The following is a 25,094-nucleotide window of genomic DNA, read 5'->3' as shown; positions in this document are numbered from 1 at the left end:
CAACGTCTTTTGAAAATGTTGGAAAATGCTTTTAAAAGTTAAATATCATGATGAGGAGGAGGAAAGTGGCCACCCCCGAGGTCAGCTTGGTGTACACTTTGTTTTATTGTTGTTTTTTTGGGTTGTAAATAATCATAACAAGGCGTGAAATACCTGCCTGAAAATAATTCTGCTTTGTTGCTGCAGAGATATTGTGCAAAGCCCAGAAGACAGACGTTCTCTTGTCTGTGGGTGGGGGGGTGGGTGGAGTGAATGATGTTGTTACTTCAAAATCTTTTGTCAACATGGTTGTTCTTTGATTATGTCAGCAAACCTGACAGGCAGGGGGAAACCACCGAGGCGTGTTACAGGTGAACAGAGACTTTCACCAGCAGATTGCTTGTACTTCGACGCTTTTCAGCCCCGGACGTCATCCGACAGACGAGCTGTCTGCAGTCGCACCACGTCAGCCAGCGACCGTTCACCGTGACGCCGGCTGAAGAGAATCAACGTTAATTCCATCCATCCAATGTCAGACTGACTTTAAACAATTCACTTTAAGTGGTTGAAATGCATATTGAAACTCATCTGGCCCTCAGTAGCACGTACCTCCCCCCCCGCCAAGGCCCAACAATCCCCTTAATCCCCTTAAATTAATAGAAATCATAAAAATCTGTCCACTTAACGTGCCTGATTAATTTTTTTTATCAAGATCCAAGAATCATTCCCTTGGAAATTTGTAAAAAATGTCAAATAATTTCCTATCTCCCAATGATTTTTCCTGGACCCGCCTCCAGACCCGCACCAAGACAGACAAGCGGACGAATGGGCAGAGGTGATGGAAACTTAACGGAAAGATTATCCCAGTGGAGGTTGATGACATTTCCATATAATTATCAATTGATACGCTGGGCGTCACGTTGGTGCAGTGGTTAGTGGTGTCGCCTCTTCAGTTCAGAAGACATGCAGGTTAACAAGGGACTAGAAATTGCCTGTAGAATGGATCTGTGGGTGGTTGTTTGTCTTGATATTGTTTCCCTTGTGATGCACTGACAACCTCTCCAGGGTTCATCCCGCCTCTCGCTCAGTGTGAGCAGGGATTAGCTCCAGCCCCCGTCAAAGGATAAGTGGCACAGCTAATGGATATCACTTGACCCTGTGTTTACTTCCTCCACCGACACAGATGAAAATGAAAAGTCAGCTTCAATAAAAGCTGCGGCGTTGGGCTGGGAAGAGATATTGGGATAAGAGGAGGAAAGGGATGGGGGTGATAGAGATGAGAGAGGAAGAGTAGCTACTGCCAACTGTGGCCAGGACGCCATCAGCAGGATGCCCCTGTGCTTTTCAACACAAACTAAAATCTTACAAGAAATTGTTCTGTGAATCATTCATTTCCACATGTAATTTATGCTGCTGCCAACTAACAAACTAAAGCTATTCTGACCCAGTATATAACTATGCAAAAATACACATTTTTTTAGATGAGGGAAATCAAAAGCTCAGTATTTCTAAGACCCTGTCTGAGGACATGATGAAAACAACAATATTGACACGGCTTCCCCAAGGGTGATGGGTTTCAAGTCCTTTTAGCCCCTGCTCAGTATGAGGGGGATGTGTTTAATACAATGAGGTGCATGGGACCAAACCCCTTCTCCGCCTCTGTGTTTCAGTGGCAGGACCCAAAACGCATTCTTTTATTGACAGACGGTAATAAACTTTGATTGATGTTGGCCGATTGTGAGTCATGCTCAGCATTATTGAAACAGGAAGGCTCATGGGCAATTTTTTTATTTCTTCAGGAGGGAAAATAGTTAATCTCATGACAGGCACTCAGGGAAGTCTATCTCATTTATCCGGTGACCTCTAGAGTTGTATGTGAGCGTCGGAAGCACAGTAGCATATTTAGTTGTTTCAGTTAACACGATGGGAGCACAAAGTCCAGCTGGTTACAACATGTAAAAGTGCACTCTAATACGTGCAATAATAACTTCTTGTGTTGCGCAGGCATGTCATCGAGCCGTTTCTAACTTTTTTTCCCAAATGCACTTGTGTACTTCATATCCCTGAGAAATTGGAATAGTCAAAACACAGTCACTTTGTCTGTCTACGTTAATAGCTTTATCACCGTACATTTGTCTCCCCGCAGCGTAATATGAGATGCAATTATACCAAAACCCCACGATGTTGTTGAAAAGTTCTGTCTCTGTGAAATTGTTGCTGTGGGCTCAAGATTATTGCCCAGTTCCCAAGTGGCGGACTCCAAATACAGTAAGAGTTATAAGGGTAATTGCAAAGCCAACCACTTGGAAAACAAGTACTGTATTGGTACCCAGCACACATCCTATCACAGTCCAAAAAGCTCTGGAGAAAAATGTTCAATTAAAGTACAGCCCCTGTGGAAAGAATATAAATACCTACACGCCAGCTCAATTGTCTTCTCGCCCTTTTCTTACCTGTTTTACCTGCTTAATCTTCCCCCTTCCTTATTTTGCTCTTACACAAATATGCATGAGTCAGTGCTCGACATGTGCACATGCATATTCATCCTCGTCTTTGATGTCGCATTCACAGGTCTGTGTTAACCACCCACATTTGAAAGATAAGGCCATACACTGCATCTAATTTATGCATATGTACTGCTTGTGAAGATATAACAAGGGACCGTAATCTCTCCTTATAAAATATAGCAGCAACATAAAATGATTTTAGTTTCCGTGTGTTTTTCATGTATGACACAGTTTTACGTAGCTTCTGATTTGTTTGCCCCTGGTGTGTTTCAGGAATTCACAAATAAAGAAACTGTCCTTTGCGTTCGGAGCGAGCAGCCATTTGATTGACTGTTGAATTCCAACATGTAACGAAGGAAGGCAGATGCCCACGTGTTCATAATCACAGACAGTGTGGAATCTGCTCCTTTCAATCAGGGAAGCTGTTATTTGTGCAACAGGTCATTAAGGCCTCAGTGCTGAAAAAAACCTGCCGCTCAGAGGAGAGTTTATCCCACGGGCCTGTGGGAGATTTTCCGTGGGGCTGTGAGTGCTCCTACAATTGCATTAGCGGATTTACTATGCATTGGAAGCGTTGAATGAAATCCTTAACTGATTTTGGTGTAAAAAATCCAAAGAGCACTCTTGTGAGAATCACTGTAAATGCTAATGTGTAAATGAGCACAGAGGGAAATAATTTGAACTGCGATTTCACACGCTGCCAAGAATGTTGTTTGATTCATTGTGCCAAAAAATTACCCGTGGTCTTGTGTTTAATTTAACCACAGTTTGGAGCTGAAATATTTAAAACACGGTTAAATTAAAAGTGGGACCATTTTGAAAATATTTAACACAAATCTGTGCTGCTTTTGATATCATCTATCTGTGCTCTTACTGAGTTTAGTCCCAAGGGAGATTCTCTACGGCTTTCCCTCTTATTATCTCTATCTCCATGTTACAAAACGCTTAGTAAGCATTTTTCCGTGCATAAATACAGACATGCATTATACGACATGCAGGTTTACATGCTGGTGTTACATGATAGGTCTTTCTGCTGCTATATTTGGACGCTGGTGTTGTGAGTGGCTGTAATTTAACACCTAACAGACAAAGCAGAGGTCTCCCAGACTTTGCTGGAACACAGACATTTATTTTCTCACTACTGTCGTGATTGCAACACCCACCATACAATCACAGCTACAACAGAGAGGTGGAACCAGGTAGTTAATAACCAAAACTACACCGGGTGTCATTTCAAATCTGCAGAATAAAGGTAAAGGTTGTAAACTTTACAGAGGAAACTTCCATACGTTGGAATATAAAGTGTAAATTGTTCTTTTTACTCTTTATCTCCTCCTCACACCCTCTTGGCTGTTCAATGATGGAGCTCATTAGTAACTTGAATGTAACTGACCAATTTGTTGCTTGATGTCCCGTAGTGTGCCTCCCACACACTGTGGCTCATAAAGCAGCCACAGTGCGACCGTGTGGGCGTTATTGTCCCGGTGACGTCTGTGGTGAAGATCATCCAGGTTCACGTCCAGATGAAAGTCTGTCTGAGTGATCGTTGATAATTCAAGCTTTATTCAGGTCACATGTATTTCATAATCACCTATATTAAATTTCACAGACCTGTTTGTGGTGCCAGAGACGAGGAGGTGTCAATGCGGTTGTTGAGATGAGACAAACACCAAATTTGACAAACAAGATTTGTCCCTTTTTGTTAAATGTACAACCTGCACTGCCTTTAACACCCACATGGTACTCACACTATATAACCTGTCTCCGGTTGTGACTGCTTATGTAACGCACTCTAGATATAGTTGGAAAAGAGGAAGTTTCCCTGGTTGTATGCATTGTGTGTAATAACTTCCATCACATCAGAGTGGACAGGATTTAAAAGCTGCCACCGCTTCTCATTAAACATCTTTGTAAGTGGCTCTCGAGACTGTTTCATCGCAGCTGATCATTCAAGGTTGACATATGTTTTTTCTCACGTCGCTCGATGAGCATCGTTTTTGAACAATTTCAGTCCAAACCGGTGAAAAACACATCGCGCCCCAAAAAAGCAAAGTAAATGAAGAAAAGAACACTGAGGGAACAAAATGCGGCGCAAACATTGAAAGATACTGCATACGATGCATATTAATCACAATTTATAACTTGCTTCCCCGGCTCAGTGAGGACCACTGAAGCATGGCTGTAGCCTGATGAGAGCCGCCTCATAGGGGAAGGGTTACAGTAGAGCTGCGAGGCTGCAGGGTGTGTGGCGTGGGGGGGGTTGGATAGATGAAGAGGAGGTAGTGTGCTGTCCAGGATGCCCTGTGGAATCTCCTCCGGATCCTTCTTTCAAACAGGCCTTTTCAGCCCTCCATTCAAAAAGCAGTAATTGCATCATTTTTCAAGCCCCTTGCCTCTGTCTGATTGTGGGGCTGGCCCCATTAATCAAACTAATGGAGAAGTAAGTGATTTCAAAATATAGGCTTTGATCATGCACCCTCTATCCTCTCCCACAGCTCCGCCTTCCCCTCAGCTTTGGGAACCCTTCTCCTCCCACCCTCCCACATCTGTCTTTTCTCACAGCTCTCCATCTGCACCCCGCTCCAAACTGTATGGGAAGAGTTGTATGTGAGAATGAATGCTTTTTCATATTATGGAAAATATGAAATAGGCTCCTGTTAAAGTACATTAGAGGTTTTTCGCTATTGCACATCCTGGCAGTGCTTAATAAGAGTGTATTCCCTGTATCGCGCAGCAGCGAACTGCATAGCGTGGAGTCCAAAACTCTGAGACCGCCTTCCCTTTGGAAAACGGTTTCACACTTTTGGAGCGCGGTGTATATTAGGTTGTGGAAAATGGTCACTTTAAAATCATTGTGGCCTATTAACAGGCAGTATGTCCTGAAGAGTCACAGCTCAGACACATGTATTGATCCTGATGAGACAGATTAAATTTAAGTGCTTCTCAGGTGTATTGAAAAAGCTTGTGCCAGCTATAAAGCAGCGTAACTATTACTTGAGGCCACTACCAGAGCATGCAGGCAAATTAGATTCCCTCTCAGGCAACGTGAACCACTCCCCGGAGAGAGAATCTCTTTGTGTCTTCGATTCGACCACAGTGGCCTTTGGGGAAACACAAAGAAGACATGTTCAAATGCATCACATTCACCTTATTTATTGTTTGTACAATTAAAACTTCTTCAAGCCTTGTTCTAATTGCCCAAGAGGGTTGTTTGTTGAGTGTAAGGGCATTTTCACACCTGACTGTCAGGACCTTTGCATTCAACAAAGTGGTCTTAACGTTTGATTGGAGAAAATTAATTCACTTCTTTAACCGTGTTTCCACTGTGATATCTATTTAAAGACCTAAACCACCTCTTTAAGTCTGACTAAATCTTGGTCCGGTGGAACCGACCGTGGCTATTTTAGTTTGGACATGTCAACCAAACAAGGTAGACATGGAACCTTGGACTGAATTGCAAATCCATCCCTTTGCCCTATCACTTGGCCCAACCCCGTCTATTGGGGATGAAGAGGTAGTGGTCTTCTTCAAATCGACCAAACAAAGCATTTCCAGTGCACAGTGCAGACAGAAGGTTAAGGAAAATTCCCTGAATTCTCTGGGAAACAATTAATCTGAGGTTTTCACCCTGACTCTTTGTTGCTTAGTTTTGAAGGACTACCACCGAGTCAAGGGCACAACAAAACTAGTGGCAGGGCCAAGGGGTTTCATTGGGATCAGGCCTTAATGCTTATAATGCCTTGTCCCAGATCAAGTCTCATATTATACCAGTGTACTGGCCCAAAGGGGATTAAATACACAGTTCTAAAAAACTTCAGAAAACAAATAATCTATCTGGTAGCAGTACCTCTCACCATTGTTTTGGGATGGAGCTGGCAAAGTGCCCGTGCTGACACCTCCTCCTCTCCCTTTGGCTGCAGCCTCCCCGGCTGTCAGTGCTGTTCGGAATTAGCATTATGTCAAAACTTAAACTCTCACACCACCACCCTCCAGAACTCCTCTTCTTTCCCATGGTGTTCTGAGAAGACATGCCTCACCCTGTGCAGAAATAATTAGGATGAGATACATGTTCATCTTTGGCCCGGCTAACCTCCCTCAGCTACCTCCCTTGCTCCCTCTGTTCTTATTTCTTTCTTGTTTGCCTACTCATTTATCTTGCCTGCTTGCGCCTAATCAGGCAGAGTTTGGTGCATAGAGCCTGTCTATTTACTCTGACCTGTAATGATCAGCGGCAACGCAGACGTCCCTAATTTCTCAGAAAAGAGGAAAACAGCATCAATACAGACCCATCAGGCTCGTTGCAGTATTTAATAAAATAGATCTAGTGAGGAGAAAAGAAATCATTAACACAAAGTACCTGATGTACCTGTTTGTCATGTGTTATGGCCTCTGTTCGTGTATCATTATATTTTCTTCTTTCTCTCAGTCCCTCTGGCTCTTTACTTCTAAAGGCTCCTGTTTCCTGCGCTGAAGATTAGAGCCAATGCAGTTTGAGCTTTCTTCTGTACATTGAACGAAGGACGGTCACAGGACTAAATGTTTCAATGCACCTTTTATTCAGTGGTGATTCACTTGAGAGGGGGTTTGAGCTTGATTGGACTTTTTCAGGAGCTCTATGCCTCTTAATCACTTCTGCAGGTAGCTGTTGTACTCCTTCAGCTTCACACTTCCAGCCACCGGGCACTGGTATAATCACCTCGCTTAATGGTACCCAAGACTCCGGCTTCTTTCTCGGCCGCACATTCAAGCTGCAAATCTTCTATTGTACCACGTCCCACTGTGTTTTACTGGACTCAGATCAAGTGACTGGAGGAGGCCATCAAGGTGAAATTAGCTCATGTTCATGAAATTCGTTTTTGGCGACTTTGGCTTTGAAATATGGTCCATTATTGAGCCGGTAGTAGCCATTTGACAATGGGTAAATCGTGGTCATATTTCCTCACACACAAATGAGCATTTTGGAGCAGTTACTTATGTGCAACATCAATTTTCGAGATTTAAGCAAACCTATTAGCAAGTTATGGTTCTGAATTATTGCTATTTTTTGGCCTCCTTGTAACAACATTTAAGAAAATTGAAAGAAAGCCCCTTTCATTTATTAGCAGTCAGATTAATTACTCAAGTACACAAGTTGTCCTCTGCTTAATAAACCCCTTTTAGGTTGAATACTGAAAAAAAATACTTAGTGTACTTAATGAATAGAGTCAGGACAGTTTGCAATAAAATAAATTAAAGTACACTGTCTATAAGAGGTGTATTTATCATGTTGCAGTGTAGTAAATGTGTAGTTAGGAGTGTATCATGTAGGATTCAACCAAACACACACTGAAAAACATTGCCTTTTGTGTTTGTTTGCACGTCAAATAACAAATATGTGGTGTATAGAATAGAAAGCCTTTATTGTCGTGGCGCCAGAGAAAGCCATACAAATGCAATCAGCGGCCCAGGGAAGGAAACCTGTTGTTGAGTCTTCTATGAGTCGAAGAAAGGGATGCAACGCTCCGCTGCTGTGGCATTCAAACTATGATTGATTATTATTAAAAGGCCCCGAGTGAGCCAAGAAAACATTCTCCACACCATTACACCAACACCACCAGCAACCTGGACAAGGCAGGATGGGTCCGCGGACTCATGCTGTCGACGCCAGATTCTGACCCCACCATCTGTGTGCCTCAGCAGAAATTGAAATTCATCAGACTGGGCTACACTTTTTTTTCAGTCTTCAGCTGCCCAGTTCTGGTGAGTGTGTGTGCCCACTGCAGCCGCGGATTTCTGTGTTTGGCATGGAACTCGACACAGTCTTCTGCCGTTGGGGCCCATCTGCCTCAAGGTTCGACATGCTTTGCATTCTAAGGTGCTTTTCCAGCTCGCCACAGATGTAAAGGGCGACCATCTGAGTTTTCAAAGCCGCTCTGTGGGCCATTCTTCTCGCACCGCTCTCATCAATAAGCTATTTCCATTTATTTTGCCTCCCCACTTTTTTTTTCTCACTCTCGAGACAGTTTTGTGTCCGAGGAGATGAGAAGTTTCAGGAAAAACTCAAACCAGTGTGTCTGCCACCAACAATCATGTCACAGAGATGCTATTTTCACCCCATTCTGACGTTTGATGTGAATTTCAATAAAGCTCAAGACCTGATTCTTGATTTTAGGCCCTGAACTGCTGACATATGATTGGCTGATTGGAAAATAACATGAATAGTGGATGCTCAGTGAGTGTAAATAACTATAGTTATGCTAACTAACTCAAGTTAAAAGATTATAATATACCTCTTGTTTAAGATTGTTTAACAGCAACTGAGGTAAATGACAGTAAAAGGTGATTGTTCCTGGAATAGTAATCCATGCACTACTTTTCTGTTTGGGTCCAAAATGTGTAAATACAAACTGGCAGGACTGTGCTATTAAATAGACAGACCACCTGAAATTAAAGAAAAAGGAAAAAGAAGTCTTTAGCGCTCTCACATCTCTACAAAAGGCATCAAAAAGACGAAATTCAACAGTAACACCCATGGGTGGCATGCGGCAGAACCTTTCCCGACCTGGTTCCTCTCACATCCCCACTTAGCTGTGATATCTTACTACCACGCCCTTTTCTTTCAAGTTTCTCACCTCGCTCTTCTCTCCTGACACCCTTGGGAGAACAGTGACTGTGAGGCTGTTTCAGTAGCCCGAGTGTAATTTTGTGACCTCGGGCAGATATCACAGCACTGTGTGTCTTTTGGCATCTGCGAATATGTGTCTGGTTGTTCTTACCTGGTGGGCAGCGATTCCTTGGGTGCAACGTGATAAACAAGTCTGCAGCACGTGTGAGGACTGGGAGGCTTTAGCAGGCATGGGTGTCATGTAGGGACACTGCATTGTGGTGATTATAGTGGTGCCTAGTGAGTGGGCTCTAACTGTGCTCTAAATGCTCCACAAGGGCCCTCGTGCCAATGTTGTAGCACGTAATCAACGCCGTTTATTCCTGGATGTATGAAACAGGATAAGCTCCCAACTAATCAGCTTTTATGTGGAACAAAAGAGAGGGAAGTGTCACTCGCTTCTTTCTACTGAAGGTGCTCAACACAAACCTGTTTTTGCGAGGAGCCACCTATTCTGTCCCGAATTCAAGGGACAGCTTAATTATTCATTTGTTTCCAAATAAAAGTCTCTTACCTCTCGCTTAAGATTTGTTTTTCAGGTGAGAAGTTCAACGTGAAAGGAAAGTTTTGTGTTTCATTATTTGAAGCTAATGGCCATGAAATGGTACAAAGTGCTTTTATGGAAAGCAGTTACTGTATTTTGCTCACCTGAAGTCACTTGACTAATGTTAGATAATGGTGACATGTTTTATTCAGTTGCATTAAAGGAGCGTTCGTCCGTGTTATCTTTTGTCTTTGGCTTGTTATATTTGTGGGATTTTGCTTTTCAACCTTGTTTTTTGAGCGTTGCCACTTTAGCCAGGTGTCCTTGTCCGAGGTCATCTGCCAGTTTGCTCCCCAGACCCGTGGCGTCTATCTCTTGTCTGGTCTGGTCTGTATTGTTCTTGACTAGTGACACCAAAGGGCAACACAGATCTGCCTCAGTCCTGTGGAAGTAGGTAAATGAAAACAAAAGAAATGTCAGGGAGGTTGAGAACGATCACTATCTCATCTGCATGTTGCTAAAAATAATCCTCGTGCGGCATTCACTCTGATATATCATCCCGTCCTTTGACACTACGTTAAATGTCCTTCAGACATAATGCTACATCTATGTTTGTTTCCTGCAAATATAGGCGTGTGTTCTCCAGTGTGTTATTTTTACAGCCCATTGCCTTTATATCTATATCTCTCTGCTCGTCCTTGTGATGTAACTGTAGTCACAGACGAGCAAAGTAAGTTTTGGTGACATAATCAGTTTGTTCCCTGGTAATTATCCTGGTTAATTACAACCATCAGCTGTGCAATAAAGATTCAATTGAAAATATCATCAAAGATCCACAACATAAATTTCCCCCAGGTGCAGGGGTTTGGTTAATGTTCCCTGAGGGCACCCCGCAGAAATGCAAAGTAATTCCTCCTCTGCTCAGATATAGTGCTCAAGAAGTGTGTTTTAGTGTCTTGTTAAAATGCTAACTATGTTGGAATTTTGTTCAAAGTAAGGCTGGCTCATAAAGTCTGAGCTTAAGATTTGGTGCAGCTGTATGTGTGACAACCTGGCACAATGCAGTATGTTCAATTATGAGCTTGGATATTGTGTAGTTTGAGTCTAAGTATGGACGAAACCCGAACCAATCAATCAATCAATCAATCAACCAACCAATCAATCAATCAATCAATCAATCAATCAATCAATCAATCAATCAATTTGGCTGTACAGGAAGTATTGCAATAACCATATTGTTAATGCCATGCAGTTATTTTTGCCTCAGAGGATGAATTTAGAATGGCATCAGAGGAAAATAACAAGTTATTTTCTTCTCTTCGCCTCCTTGTACGACTGCTTCAAAGTATTTCTGGGGCTGGTGGGTTGAGTCCATGCCACGGTTATGTCCATCGCACTGCACAAAAACAACAACTGCTTCAAACCCTTTGCCCAGGAAGGGACGCTCTTCAGTCTTCTGCGGCGCTCATGAAATGTCACACCTCGTTTTTTTTTTTAAAATCATGTTACTGCCAGAAATCCTCCTCACACATTACAGCTCGCCATCCAGGGAGCCGAGCACAGAGGGAATGTGTCAGAGGGACAATTAAAGAGCAGCGACTACATACCGCCGAGATGTCTTCAGCACAGAAATGATCGTGTTACCAAGACGTCAAGTTGTTTTTAGGGAGGAGGCTGTGATAATACGATTTTCTTTACTTAAACCAATTTTTTCCACAGTTTCCTTTATTCTTTGGTTATTAGAGAGTAATTTAACAATACAAACACACATTCAATAATTAGGTGAACACTACAGACTGTAACACATAACTAGTGTTTTATATTTTCATGCTCTAATTGCAGCCTCCCTCTGTTTTAGAGCAAAAATGATGATGGAGCAACTTTATAATCAGTTGTATCATTGGGAAACATTTCTTATCAAAGCAAAGCATATTTATATAAAGGGTAATAAATAAGAAGTAGGAACAGTGCATTGCAGCCATGGAACTAAGGTTCCTCTAATTTTAGTTCCTGTAATGAGGTTAATGTGCCAACTTGCCAACTGTTGAGTCTCCTAGCGGGGGCATTAGCTATTCTGCTAATAGCTGTAGCATAAGCCTGTGGGAAGATGACTACAGTACATGCCGAGAGCAGCTAGCAGCCCCAGTGCCGCGGCAGATGGGAGTCCTGATTTGTTTTTAATGCATCACACACGTGCCATCGTCTTGGCCCGGCCACCTGGTCTTGGATATTGCCAGTGGAAAGTCAGAAGAGATTCTGAATGACATTGTTCTTGGTTGCATCGTTACTGCATCAATCAGGCTTCAAGGATTAGTTGATTGTGACGTGGTGCTGATGAGTCCAGACTTTAACCCATATGGTCGTAATTCAGATATTTGCATGTGCACCATGTTTGTCTGTACCAGTCTGAAGGTATACTCAGGGCTGTCGGCCCCTTTGTATTCTCTGCTGTGCTGACGGAGCAGATTAAGTGGTCTGAAGATGTGTTTCCACAGCAACAGTGGCAAGGCTGGGTTCAGAGGGACTGTTGTGAATCTTTTATGACAGACCTCATTACTGCTTCCTGGCGTCTTTGTGATCACCCCACACCGGAAGAACACAGAAAGTGTCGCCGCTGCCAAAACCTTCTTGATTGTCCACCCTCTTCAGATGATAATCAAATACTGAGACTCCATGAAAGACACCCACTTCAAAAAACAACCGAGTGCCTGTGGTTGCCAGGCACCAAGACCTGACCTTAAAACTCTGGTGCTTAGCCTCAAATAGGCACAAATCCCTGGTCATTGAAGAGCGGAGAGAAGGAGGAGTGAGTGAGAGAGGGTCGGAGGGAAAAACAGCCAGCGCTGCATCCTGAGATTATTTCAGAGACGACAATAATTACAATCAGTGCCTGAATGTATTCATTATATGTATAAATATATATTTGAAGAGCAGACAGATGTTGGGTCTGTATCAAGATATACAATCAACAGTTCTTGTCGCCAACCCTGGAGGAACTAAGGATACTGCACCCTGTGATTTAGACCCAGTTTGAATCAGCCACAAAGGTCTTGCTGTTCATTTTTATAACTTTTTATAACTTTTCATGAAGTTATTTTAAATGTGTGACTAAATTAATCATTTGCTCAATTGTAATTTCATTTGCTGAATCAGAGATGCCAGAGAAATGTGTTTCTGAAATGCAAGGTTGTGCTCGGATGTGTAGATTGTAGCTTGTATCTATAAGGAAAAATCGATAAATCTCTACACCTCTCATAGTTACAGCTTCAGATCGGTGACGATTCATACACAGATACATTGAGTAACTAAGATTTATGGTATGAAACTAGTGTCTCGTTTCGAAAGAGCTGATCTTGTATGTCATTGTTGAGTTTATTCCTTTTCCTTTACTCCTTTTTTTGCGCTATACTTAACTTCAATTTGCACGAGCAGATTTTAGTCCAGCTCGAGTAGACATACAACAGTTGGAATTCATACAATAAATGCGAAATAGAGATATTGTACTACACTGTGCGTATTAGCAGCAACCAGTTTAATGATCACAAACGATAATTATAATTAGCAATTCACTTTGCTGTTTAGCTTAATTGGTCGTCTCACTTCTGTTTTATTCACTCGCTGATTAATAAAGTAATGTAACAATGGCCTCTTGTTAATAAGTGGAGCCTCCTGTGTAGCCACGCTTTTGACTTAATTCAAGCCCCTGGTTTGTTTCTATTTACTGCAAATACAATGAATTCAACCATAAGAGATGTTTTCATGGTTGTTGCTTTAATGAGAGCAGCAAACTTTTGTTCTGTAATTATGCAGAAACGCCGTGGGTGAAAGATGCTTTACATCCTATAGAAAAACACAGGACCATATATATTATGAGTTAAATATAAGTCTGTTGTTAATTTATGCCTATCTTGTGTAAGTCTAAATAATGGTTGATACAGCTGTGTAGCTGCAGACATCTGGGACATGCATACATTCATACATTCATACATACAGTATATACCATATACAGAATTCTGCTTATAGAGTTCAGCTGTGTTGTTTCTCTCTATACCCTCACTACTCTCACTGATATAAATGGGATGGACAAAATAATAGGATCTATAAGTATTAACACGATGTAATTAAACACAATCACCATAAACATTACAATTCAAGATTTACTGCAGGTCTGTTGCATTAGCTTTAGCTGGGTTGCACTTGACGATCCAGCAAATGAGTGAATGATCCAAATCGGCTTTGCTTTCCAATGACGGTTTTGAAATATTTAAAACATGTTTGTTGTCATTTTCATAAGCAGAAGATTCGTGCTCAGCTCCTTCCTTCGCCCCCACCATTTTTTTTCCACATCCTTCGAAACCACAATTCCCTTCCATTCCTTTTTGGCTGTCACTTTTAAATTGGAGTTGGCATTCTCTGGCTGCCTTTGTGGCACCGCTACTCCATAAGAACATGCCCGGGGTACTTTGCCTCTCAGATTACAGATCTTACTGTCGCCGTGCTTCGGCTGTATCAACAGTATAGAATATTTCTCAGATGTCACTCCAGACTCTCGACTGTGCCTCTTTCTCCAAAACCCTGTTTCTCGCCAGAGTCTCACTCTTACATCATCTCCTGTAGTGAAAGGAAAGAAAGAAAACACACAAAGGCGAAATTACTCTGCCTGGATGTCGATAGCATTTAAGGTCTCAAATGGATTTTGGGGCTTTGGTGTGATAAATTTTGAAGCAAATGGGAAAATCCTTGCTTAGTTCAACTGAAATAGGACTATGTGCGATTAGAGAAGCGCTGTTTGTGTAGAATAATGTTGGAACTGTACTTAGACACAAGGGGATTTTGTATTTAAGAGCTGCAAGTTTTTGAATCATATAGAGAAACCTGGGCTTTGTGATTTCAGAGCTCAGGGCTTCTTTTCAATTAAAATCCTGTCTCACGATTTCAGTGAAGTACAATCCGAACTATAGGGTCCATTGGTAAATAGAGGTGAAACAAAACAGGCTGTGAATGTTAAGACTCGGTTTATTGGTCTGTTTCTAAGTAGGAAAACTCGAGTTCTCACGCGGTTCAAGTAGTCGTTCTCACTTTCGCTTTTTTAGATTGACGCTGGAGAAAAATGGCGAGGCTGAGTAACAAAGAGTGACCTTGCAGCGATCGCCCGTGAATCCAGCCGAGCTCGGGGTCCGTCGGGGCGGCTCTCAAACACCTCAGTGTGTCAGCAGTTATGTGTTTGTCACGTCCACGTAGCGCTGAGGTTAAACAGCGGCTCACAAACAGCATTTAGCTCAACAAAGCTTTCTCTCTCTCGCATGTCGGAAGTCGTCAGTGTTTCCGTTGTGCTGTGAACTGGTGCTGAACCTCCATTCGTGGGCTCTGTTGTGCCCACAGGCTTCAGTGAAAACATTGCGTCCCAGCTGGTACACATTAACTAACCCACACTACAGTATTTTACTCTGTTTTTGCCATCATGGCATCCGACAGAGTTTGTCTGGAACATTGAGTGCAGTTCAAGGAGTTGTCTGCTCTCCTGAATGTCAGGGTTTGCTCTTCAAGGCAGACAATGGTTCTCATTGTCAGGTTCTACTTTCGGACCAAGGAGACATTATCATAATTTGAATTAATGGATTAGTCACACATGGCTGGATTTGGCTGATATTATTCCATCATCAGATTACAAATCCCACGCGGTGATCTTTTGTATTTAACCTAAAGCTTTACAGTCAATTGTCGGGCCTGTGAGGTCATAGCTTCACACACACCATGTTTTACTGATGGCAAAATTTGTAAAGTTATTTCTCCTATCAAGCAGACCCATTGTGTCATCTGTTTCAAGGATGGTCCGTGTGCTAATGTAATTTTCCATTTGAAGAATCAACCTTGCACCATCTGCAAGAGGATATTTTTTTTTACACAGTGCATTAAACGATGGTAACCATAACTGAAAGCGTGAAGCACTAAGACTATTTCTTTATTTCCAGAAGGCCGCACACATGCACCCACACACGGAGGAAACTGCAGTTCACTTTCATCTGTCTGTCTCCGCTCTTTGTTTTTGTTCACATTTTGCCTAAAGTGGCCCCTGCAGATCTACCTTTAGCACTGTAGCCTTCATTTCTTCTCTCTAAATCCGGCTTTACTCCGCACCTGCAAACAATCGGCCCACTTGCACACACACTCACACTCACACATAGAGGAGCCCTCCAGTGTTCCGTAGTGCCCGGGGGGTTGTGCAACACAGTAGTGACATATTTTCTTTCTTCTCTACCTTTAACACATTTGAAAGCCACTTGCAGCCTGATAGTTGCCGATATTTCATAAATATTCACTGCAGCACCAAAGTGTCAGAGCGTGTGTTGGATCCAAAGTTTTCGTTTTAGGCTTCACCAAATGGGATTTGTCTGAAATAGTTTTTACTCACTATGCGAGACGGGAATCAACCATTTCGTCAAAATGACACCGTACCTCTATAAAACGATTAGAGGCACTGTTCAGCTTTATTTTGGTGAGGGCACAAGATGTACCATTGCAATTATGGTCCTTGTTTCCTTCGATGAGAATAACCTGGACAAGAGAAGAGAATTCAAATCAAATCATGACGGTTCCAAGGTTAAAATATCGATTCGTTATTGGTGTTTTGCTCTGCACCCGTTATTATTGATGAGCACGGTGTCGGTGAGTGAATGTAACAGGTGGAAGAACTCAATAATTGAATGGACATGTATGGAAACTGCAACTATACTGAGACAGTTTACGTCATTGAATGAATTTACATGCACTTCACATACACGTTGAGTTCATATTTATTGTCACCAGGTGTAACTTGTCTTTTGCATTTGCCTGATAAAGACTCCAGGCAGGAAAAGCTTTGCTACAACAGCAGAACTGCAGGATACATAAAGAAGAGATAGATATATCCCTGTATGCAGATGATTACCTTCAATTTCTGACTATAACATAACTGTTCACATAGCAGGTTTTGTTCTTTGTACAAAATGTATACACAGTTGTGCTCTGTGTAAAAGGCTGTGCAGCAACCACAGAGCTTGTTCTGTCAGTAAATATGTATATTGGACCACAGATCTTGACAAGTTACGTAAATGTTTCTTAAAATGTTCTTTTTCCCCTTTTTATCTTTCACTTCAGGCTGTGGAAACCAACCTGGCATCCAAGGACAGTCACTGGGTCTATGCCAATGAGGTGAGGCCAAACGCACGCACACACACACACGCGCGCACGCACGCACGCACGCACGCACGCACGCACGCACGCACACACACACACACTCACACTTAATGCACCTTGCAACAGAGTGAATTTAGACCTCATTGTCAGTTTGCCTCTGTCAAACAGAGTCTCGATGCTGCCAAGGCACACACAAGACACATGGAAACCTGTAAGCCCGTCACTGTTTGCTTTCATATCCAATTAGATTAGCGGCACATCATTCTTTTTTCTTTTATTTTTATCTTGGCTGCCTGAGGGACTGTGCCATTATTTGATATTGTATAATTGCCCTGCCTTTAGCTGTTGATGTTAGTGTGCCTCTTCCCCCACAGCACCGGGGCTCCGTGTGTCTGACATTGACCTAAATGGTCTTCTAAAGTGGCTATAACAGCACAAAATTCAGGTGCACTTTGTGAATACAGAGCAGTCGACCCCGTCTGTAGCCTTAGTGCCTCGCTGCTGCATTTCAATTGATTCAAAGTGATTTGGAGATGAGGGGGGGGGGGAGTCATAGGACTTTTAACCCAATACTAAAAGCAGGGGACGAAGAGCCAATGGATAAAACGTTGCTGCCACTTGATTTACCTTGCCGTGCCTAATAGGAGTTCTGTCTCCAACACACACATACATCACAGTCCGTGCATTTTAATGAAATATCACTTCCTCACAACATCTGAACCTGTGCTCACCACCGCCACCCAAAACATGGCACATATTGATCATCACCCGGAGAGCATGATTAATGTGCACGTTGCCCCAGATGCTCCTGTTGTTTGGGCAGCACCCACAGAGATAATAAGCCTCTGTAGGGGAGGCACACTCTGCTACTGTGTGCTAAATGCATTCTGTGCACAAAAGTTGAAAACACACACACACATTATTAGACTTTAACCAACAAGTTGTCATTTCTGCTTTAGTTAGGAATTCACCATGCTGCATTTCAGTGGCTTAAGTATTGATTTACAAGAGTTAATGAGGCTCAATGTGTCGGAAAGCTTCTGCTATCTGGCCGCCAAAATTACCTCATTTTTAGCCAGTAATGAGTTTTCATGGAATAAACGACCTTGTGTTGTTGTTTTTCCTTACATAGTTTTCACCGTGTGTTCCACCACTCGCACAACACATATTGATTTACCACAGAGAAGGAGACATGGAGTTCTTTGAAACTTTGTGTGTCTGGCAGCTTAAGTCAAAGTGTTTATTGGATACGGGTGACAGTGACGATGACATTTGAAATACACACACATTGAAATTGCACACATCTAACTTTCATATTGTACATATGTTTTAAATTTTTCTTTGATTATTTTAATAAATATGCTTTTGCACAAACATGCTACAGCAGAATCCCTGTGAGTGTAAACTTCTGATTCCCATATTTCTCCCAAAATGCATCTAGAGTTTTAAAACAAGATGATAGTATATGTATACATATATATACTGTAACCAATAACTGAAGCTGTATTCAAACGAATGCCTCTGAGTCAATTCTCACAGACCTCCACCAAGAACATCATCTTTAATTGCATCAGACTCAGTGGAGTATGAACTAATAGCGTGTTACTTTCTATAGCACATCCCTAATGTTTGATGTGATGTGGCTCACTGTGGAGTTCTGTCTCACTGTTGAAAGGAACTAATATGCCTGTTTGTCTGTGAGACATTTCCCCTATTCTCTCTTCTCTTTCTTCTATCCCTCAATATATACTTTTCATTTTCCTCCCCGCTCCCTCTCTCTTGCTCTCTTCATTTAAGTCGGTATTCTTTTCTCGCAATCATTTTTGTTTATCTTTTCCGACCTCTCTCTCTCTCTCTCTCTCTCTCTCTCTCTCTCTCTCTCTCCCTCTCTCCCTCTCTCTCTCTCTCTATGCCAGCCTTTCATTTCATCACCCAGGATAAACTGCCCATGAAGCTGACAATCACCTTGAAATGAGAATAACGGAGACATGTTGAAAAGGCTAACAAGAAAATTCAATTACAACTCATGTCGACCTATTTTCTTCACAGATGTCGGTCTCCGGAGCTCTTCTCATGTACCGAGGAAAATAATGTGAAACCTCAGAGCCCCTTAATAGACCACCATCTTCTCTTTCTCCTTTAAATTATTATACTTACACCAACAACAAGCATAATCGTGTAAAAGGATTTCAGGCAAGTAGCTACCTGTGAAAGATTTATCTATAATTCTTGCTTATCTCTAAAGGGGAACTGGATTTAAAGGAATACAAATCTACTTTGTTTCCATTAGCCTGTGATTTCCTTGCTAAGCAGCTCTTTACATGGCTGATGGCGCAGAGTGCACAAGGGTTTTTAATTTCTTTTAACACATGAGACTGGGATCAGAGTGGGATTATTGGATTTATAGATTTGCAGGGTTCCTGTAGACAGATGCTCCTGGTTATAACTGATCTGTAACACTGATTTTTAACCAGGTGAAGCCTCACGGTTACAGTGGCCGAGACGTTTGTAACAAGCAAATGAATGGAAAACGTAAATGCAGGAGCCACATCACAGCAACAACATAAATACGAAAGCAAATTTAGTTAATTCAGTAACTCTACGTTTTAACAATACCGTAATGGGTTCAATGCTACAGGACTTTGACATCCTCAAGAAATGCAGGTTTTTCTGTAATGTCACTTAACACGACTCCTTCCAGACGACGTTATAAAAACAGTCATGTGTAAAATTGAACGACCGTGTAAAGAAAAAAACAAGTTTGAGCATAACACAATAAACTTTTTCTCTCAAAATAACTTCTCCTCAGTTGCCAGCACTTAGTTGTAGTTGGAGCCCTGATGCATTTTTAAAACCAAAGGAGTGGGTTTGAATGACACACGGTTCATGAGCCCTACGTGTATGAAAGTTATTCAACACACAAATGACCAAAGTAATCTGTAGGAAAAAGAGAGAAGCTGCATAATTCGAGTGTAAGAAGTGCTGCGGGACTTGATTTGAGCAGAAGGGGGGATGACAGGCAGGCGTACGTCTCCCCGAAAACCACCCACTGAACCGGCGTGCTGCAGCTGCTCGCGCGCAGAAGGTTATCTGCATCTGACACCGTCTACTGGACTCAGATGGATTGCACATGCAGGGAGGATTAGTTTTTTCCCTCCTCAAAGGCGAAGTGGTGACACCTCAGAATGTTTGATGGATTAGGCGGCGGGGTCCGCTGTGACAAGCGAGAGCCGAGGAGGACAGTCGTGATGTGACTGATGTCCGGGGGATTTCCTTATTCTACTGATGCTCTCTCCACCGCCGCTTCAGCCATTCCTCCATTCCTCCAATTAGCTTATTGCTCGCTCAAAGTAGCATTGCATTTATTAAAACACGGGATTCGCCGGTGCGGCCCTTCGTATCATTAACCACGAGGAGCATCCAGCCAGGAACTCGACTCGGATGTCAAAAAATGATGTACTAACCCACAATTGGTGACCACAGGAGACGTCCGCAGTCCTGGTCATAAATCTAAAGGAGCACATGACAGGAGTCTCCCTTCACCAACCACCTTATCTAAATGTTACCGTTAGTCACTTGGAGTTGAGGTTATTAAGTGGGCAATTCAAATTACACACTGCATGTTTAATTAAATGGACCTCCGCCCGCACCTCCACACTGTAATATAAGTTCCATCATAGCAATAAAACCCAATAACAACAGAACATCTTTACACTGCACTTACAGTTGGGCCGCTCTGTGCATTACATCCTCAATTGGTCTCATAAACAAAGGCTGTGTAATGGGATGACCTACACGTTTACACCGGGCTTATAAAAATGAACGTAAATAGATTTTTAGCTTCTCAAGAAAATCTTTAGTGATCTCTCCTCATTGTTCTTGTTCTCTGCGGGAGCGGTGAGTGTCTGACTCACAACAACGAAAAAACCACACGCACCATCATTATGTTGATGGCTGTGAGGTGTAATTTGGTATGAAATTACATCGAGTTTCCAGCTTCTCAGACCACATGCTAGTGTAAATGGTCCTTTCTTTGTTTCAGTCTCATTCAAAATCCTTCCTTTGCAGCACTTAGGAACTGTGAACAGCCAGACTTTTGTTCAGTTGTGGAAACATAATGTGCATGAAAACGTACATACAGACGATAAACTGAATGGAACAGCTTCAATTAGTTTAACCAGCAATAGGACATTTTAATCATACTACATGCTGCTGTAGTTGTTGCCTCTTTTCACACACTAACCACGTCATTGCCGACAGACAGGAAGTTGTGGAGCTTTTATTCACTTCCACGGCTGCTCACAGAAATTGTAAAAAATGATGATGTGACGCCCTCAGGTACATGTCCCACATGTTGCCCTAACGATTCTATTTCGGTCTGTTGAAAGACGTTCAGACGCAGACATGTTTTAATCGTGTTCCAGAGACGACCTCTGAGCCCATAGGCTGACGACAAATTTGCCTCTTGGGGCAAAGGAAAATATTTTAAGGCTTCTGGTGTAGACTCAGGCCAAGTCTTCCATTAGCTGAACCCTGTTTACAGTCTGACTAGCAATATGAGACGTGAAGGGGTTGAGAGACGTCATAGACGACTGGATGTTTCGCACCTTTTAGCTAATCTACATATGAACACAGATAATTTGAAAAGCCAATAGCTGATGCATTTAGGTCAATGTGTTCGGCCTCTTTTGCTCCACACACACACTTTTTACCTGCGGACAACCAAAGCCTGCTCAAATGCAGTTGGTCAAACCAGCACCAGAAACCAGAAGGCCCCAAAATCATATCCCGACAGATTCTGCATATTCACAAGTAGAGTCTGTTTATAGAGATTATTCCAGAGTTGACGCTGTGATGAGTTTATTTTACTGATTAGTCTTTACAGGCAGTGTGTGAGAGCATTATTACCAAAGCCCAGTAAAACCTGAGCTTAATCATCATTAGCATAACATATCGACCCGAGGCTTTAACAATCACCAAAAAACTAATAATTCAACTCTGCAGTGTCACAGTAACCTGAAGCAGTAAAGATATTTTCACTCTTTATTGACCAGTTTCATAAAATATCAAATTTTAGTCCTGTTTATCACTTGCATAGTATATTGTTGTGTTTCGTATGTAGATTTATAATCTAAAATAATTCTATATTATTTTATCTTTGTAGACACTTTTTGGGGAAATTAATTATTAACTTATAACATTTTTTGCAGATCTGGTTTATTGTGACTGGATGTAAAGAAACTTTTCAATATATAGAGAGAGAAAGTTACATGTTTAGCCCATGTATGTGTTAAATGTTTGAGGCAAAGGAGTAATGATTGTACTTTACATTTTCAGGACACAATTTGCAACGTTTCAATTGTAGGGTTAATGTACTGAAAATTAAAAATTGTCAGTCTCACAAATCACAAAAAGTTGTGTGTTGTGTTACTTTACGTTGTTATACCTTTTCAAATCAATACCTTAAGTGCAAAAAGCCAACAGGACCTTAGTTATTTGCTTCTATCATCAGATAAATCGATAAATATAGTAATAAAGTAATCCTGAGCTTATTTTCTAAATTACTAATGAGCTTTTTTTTCTCAACAATCCACTGAAAGCGCATAAACATAGACGTGAATGAAAAGAACAACTCAAATTAATGTCATACACACGGTGCCTTGTTCTTCCGCCTTGACTTGCATTGCTTCTCAGTTCCGTCGCCTGCAGCTTCAAAAACCTTAACTTCTAATTAAATCGCTGTCATGATTACGGGTACATTATTTTTTAATTATTTATGGTGAATAGATTAATAACATTGACTGAGTGGCACAAAGAGGATCATTTAGCTTATCTGTCAGCTGAACTTGATTTGATTAATGTATTTTGGTCGTCGGCTGTCATTGAAACATGTCTGTGCTGTACTCACTTTACAGAAATCTGAGTGGTTTACCTCCAAGGAGCTCAGCACCTGAACCGACTCTGATAACTGTTGAGGCTATAATTCCATAACAAAGTCTCTTTATGTCCTTTTTTGTTAATAATAATAACCTGCTCTCTGTGAGATTAATAATGTTTCTCCAGTGATTCTAGTGCTTAAAACCACAGGACGGCCACTTAAGTCCAAAGCCTTGATACATATAGTTTTTATTCTCTTTATGTACTAATGGTACGATTGCTAGAGATCATTTTTCTGTGTCCATTGCACAAGTGAAAGACATCAAAGTGCCTTAATGACTTAATGGTCTGTACTTTCTCCTGGAACAGAACTTTAAAGCCTCGCATTTCGTCGGTGTCACCGCCGGGTCAGTGTATGACACAGATGTCACCCGCGATGTTGACAACGCGCTCGGACCGGGTGGCACTGGAAGTTATTAGCTTGGACGTGAGGGTTCGGCTCCGTGAACCGTGCGGCATAAATTCGTCTGATTAATGTGTCACGGCGACTCATGAATATTAATGTTTTTTTCCACCTGACTGACTGTGAAGAGTCAGAAGCCAGAGGATAAAACAAGCGGAGCTGGAATCACCTGAGGAGCGTTTTAAACTCAGATTACAGGGAATACTGGCTCTCATGCTGTCAACTCATTGTGCTCAGCCTAAAGTGGTGTTGCACGGAAAATAACAACATGTATATGACACAAGATCTTAACGTGAAAACTAAACAAAGGGACAAATAATGTAAAACAAAATCAAGATTGTCTCTCAGCTGAAATAAGATAACATGCAAAGAAAGACTGAGTAATAATGGTGGCAAGATAATGAGCAATTAAAAAACGACATGGATGAAACAGAGGAAGAACAGTGAGCGAGGACAGAGACCGGCAGTGACAACAGAGAGGTCGATGCGAAAGGGAAAGATCAGAATGTCTGATAAGGAAAACCGATCGAGAGCATGGATTCAGGTGTTTGCTGAAAAATGATATCAATCCACAGCTGCTTAAGTTTTGACCCTCTCATCTTTTATTATCAGATAGCGTATGAACCTATCGTTTCCCGGGAGACTCGCTGTCTGCCTCAGCATTGACCAGCATCCTGCCCCGGAGAACAGGAGGCTGCTCGTTCCCTCTTGCGTATCGATCGGGCCCTTAACAGGATAAATCGCGTCTGACCCTCCACACATGTATCGGCCCTTTCAGGAACCCCAAAGATCAGCCTCACTATTATTGTGAAGGATATACTTGAAATATGCATTGATTTGTCAGTAAAATGTGAATAACAACACAGGCAGGTTTCCTATGAGATGAGACTCAGGAGCAGGGTTTGCATGTTTTTCTCTGGGTACTCCAGCTTCTTCCCACTTTCCAAAGACATACAGATTGAAGTTGGGTCCATTGGTGACTCTAAATTGTTCGTAGGTGTGAATGTGTGAGTGAATGAGTGTTTGTCTCTGTGTGTCAGCCCTGTGATGGAGTGGCAAACTGTCCAGGATGCACCCAGCCTCTCTCCCATAGTCAGCTGGGATTTGCTCTAGTTCCCCACGCGACCCTCAGAGGGATGAGCGGGATACATGATGAATGGGTGGACAGTCAAGAGCAGAATAATTTGTTTTTGTTTTTCAGGCTCTAATCTTCGGCATATTGATTTAAAAATATGATATTAAAAACTACAAAAAATGGTTACGTCAACATAGAAAGAACTGCCTGGTTGATGTAGCTCTTTTAAGACGTTGTGACCAAACTTAATGAGTTCAAAAATAATGGCACCCTTAGCTGCTAAATGTTTCTTGTTTACTTCATGGTCATGGATCTGTTATCTTATTGTGAATTGAATGTGGTGAAGCTCAGGGCCTGAAATTATTGAATGCCGGGACAGAATTATACGTGAATTGACTTTAAGATGATCACTGTTAATGTGCAGTGAGTTTATGTCCAACAAACCGCAACAGAGAAAATAAAATTCATTAAATCAACTTGGGCAAAATTTATTTTTCAACCCTAGTCTCATTATCATTGCTGTTTTTAGTAGGATCACGAAAAACCTAATGCGCAATTGAAACTTGGTGGACGTGCAGGGTATGGATAAAAAAAACAACGTTAACTTCTGGGCTGGATCCGGGCTTTTTCTTTTTCTCATTTTCTCATATTTCCCTCGTGAATAATTCATTGATCATGATGGCGAAAAAATCAGGCTGCTTTAGAGAACTCATATTTATGAGTGTGAACGGTTTCGTGCAGCTTGGTTGAATTTAAAGTGGACGGTTGGTCCATTTTAGTTTGTTTCCTAAAAATTTTGTTAAAACTTGAAATTGTTAGCCTTTTTTTTGTATTTCTTTATATGTGGCCATTTCTGCTTTTATTTGATAGAGACAGGAAACACATGGGAG

General features: G+C 41.8%; 1 protein-coding gene across 4 annotated transcripts in view; it reads left to right on the top strand.

Moving 5' to 3' along the window:
• The window catches only part of grid1a (glutamate receptor, ionotropic, delta 1a), a 213,343-nt gene that overhangs the window by 154,659 nt on the left and 33,590 nt on the right, over positions 1-25,094 (top strand). For all 4 annotated transcript variants that reach the window (XM_035173508.2, XM_035173509.2, XM_035173506.2 and 1 more), the window contains exon 5: positions 16,751-16,804. In XM_035173508.2, coding sequence (XP_035029399.1) covers positions 16,751-16,804 — 54 coding nt within the window. The remainder of the gene's footprint in view (positions 1-16,750; positions 16,805-25,094) is intronic.

This window comes from Hippoglossus stenolepis, chromosome 12 (assembly GCF_022539355.2).
Source record: "Hippoglossus stenolepis isolate QCI-W04-F060 chromosome 12, HSTE1.2, whole genome shotgun sequence".
Classification (NCBI taxonomy): domain Eukaryota; kingdom Metazoa; phylum Chordata; class Actinopteri; order Pleuronectiformes; family Pleuronectidae; genus Hippoglossus; species Hippoglossus stenolepis.
The sequence above is the reverse complement of the archived record's forward strand: the minus strand, read 5'-3'. Positions and strand labels throughout refer to the sequence as shown.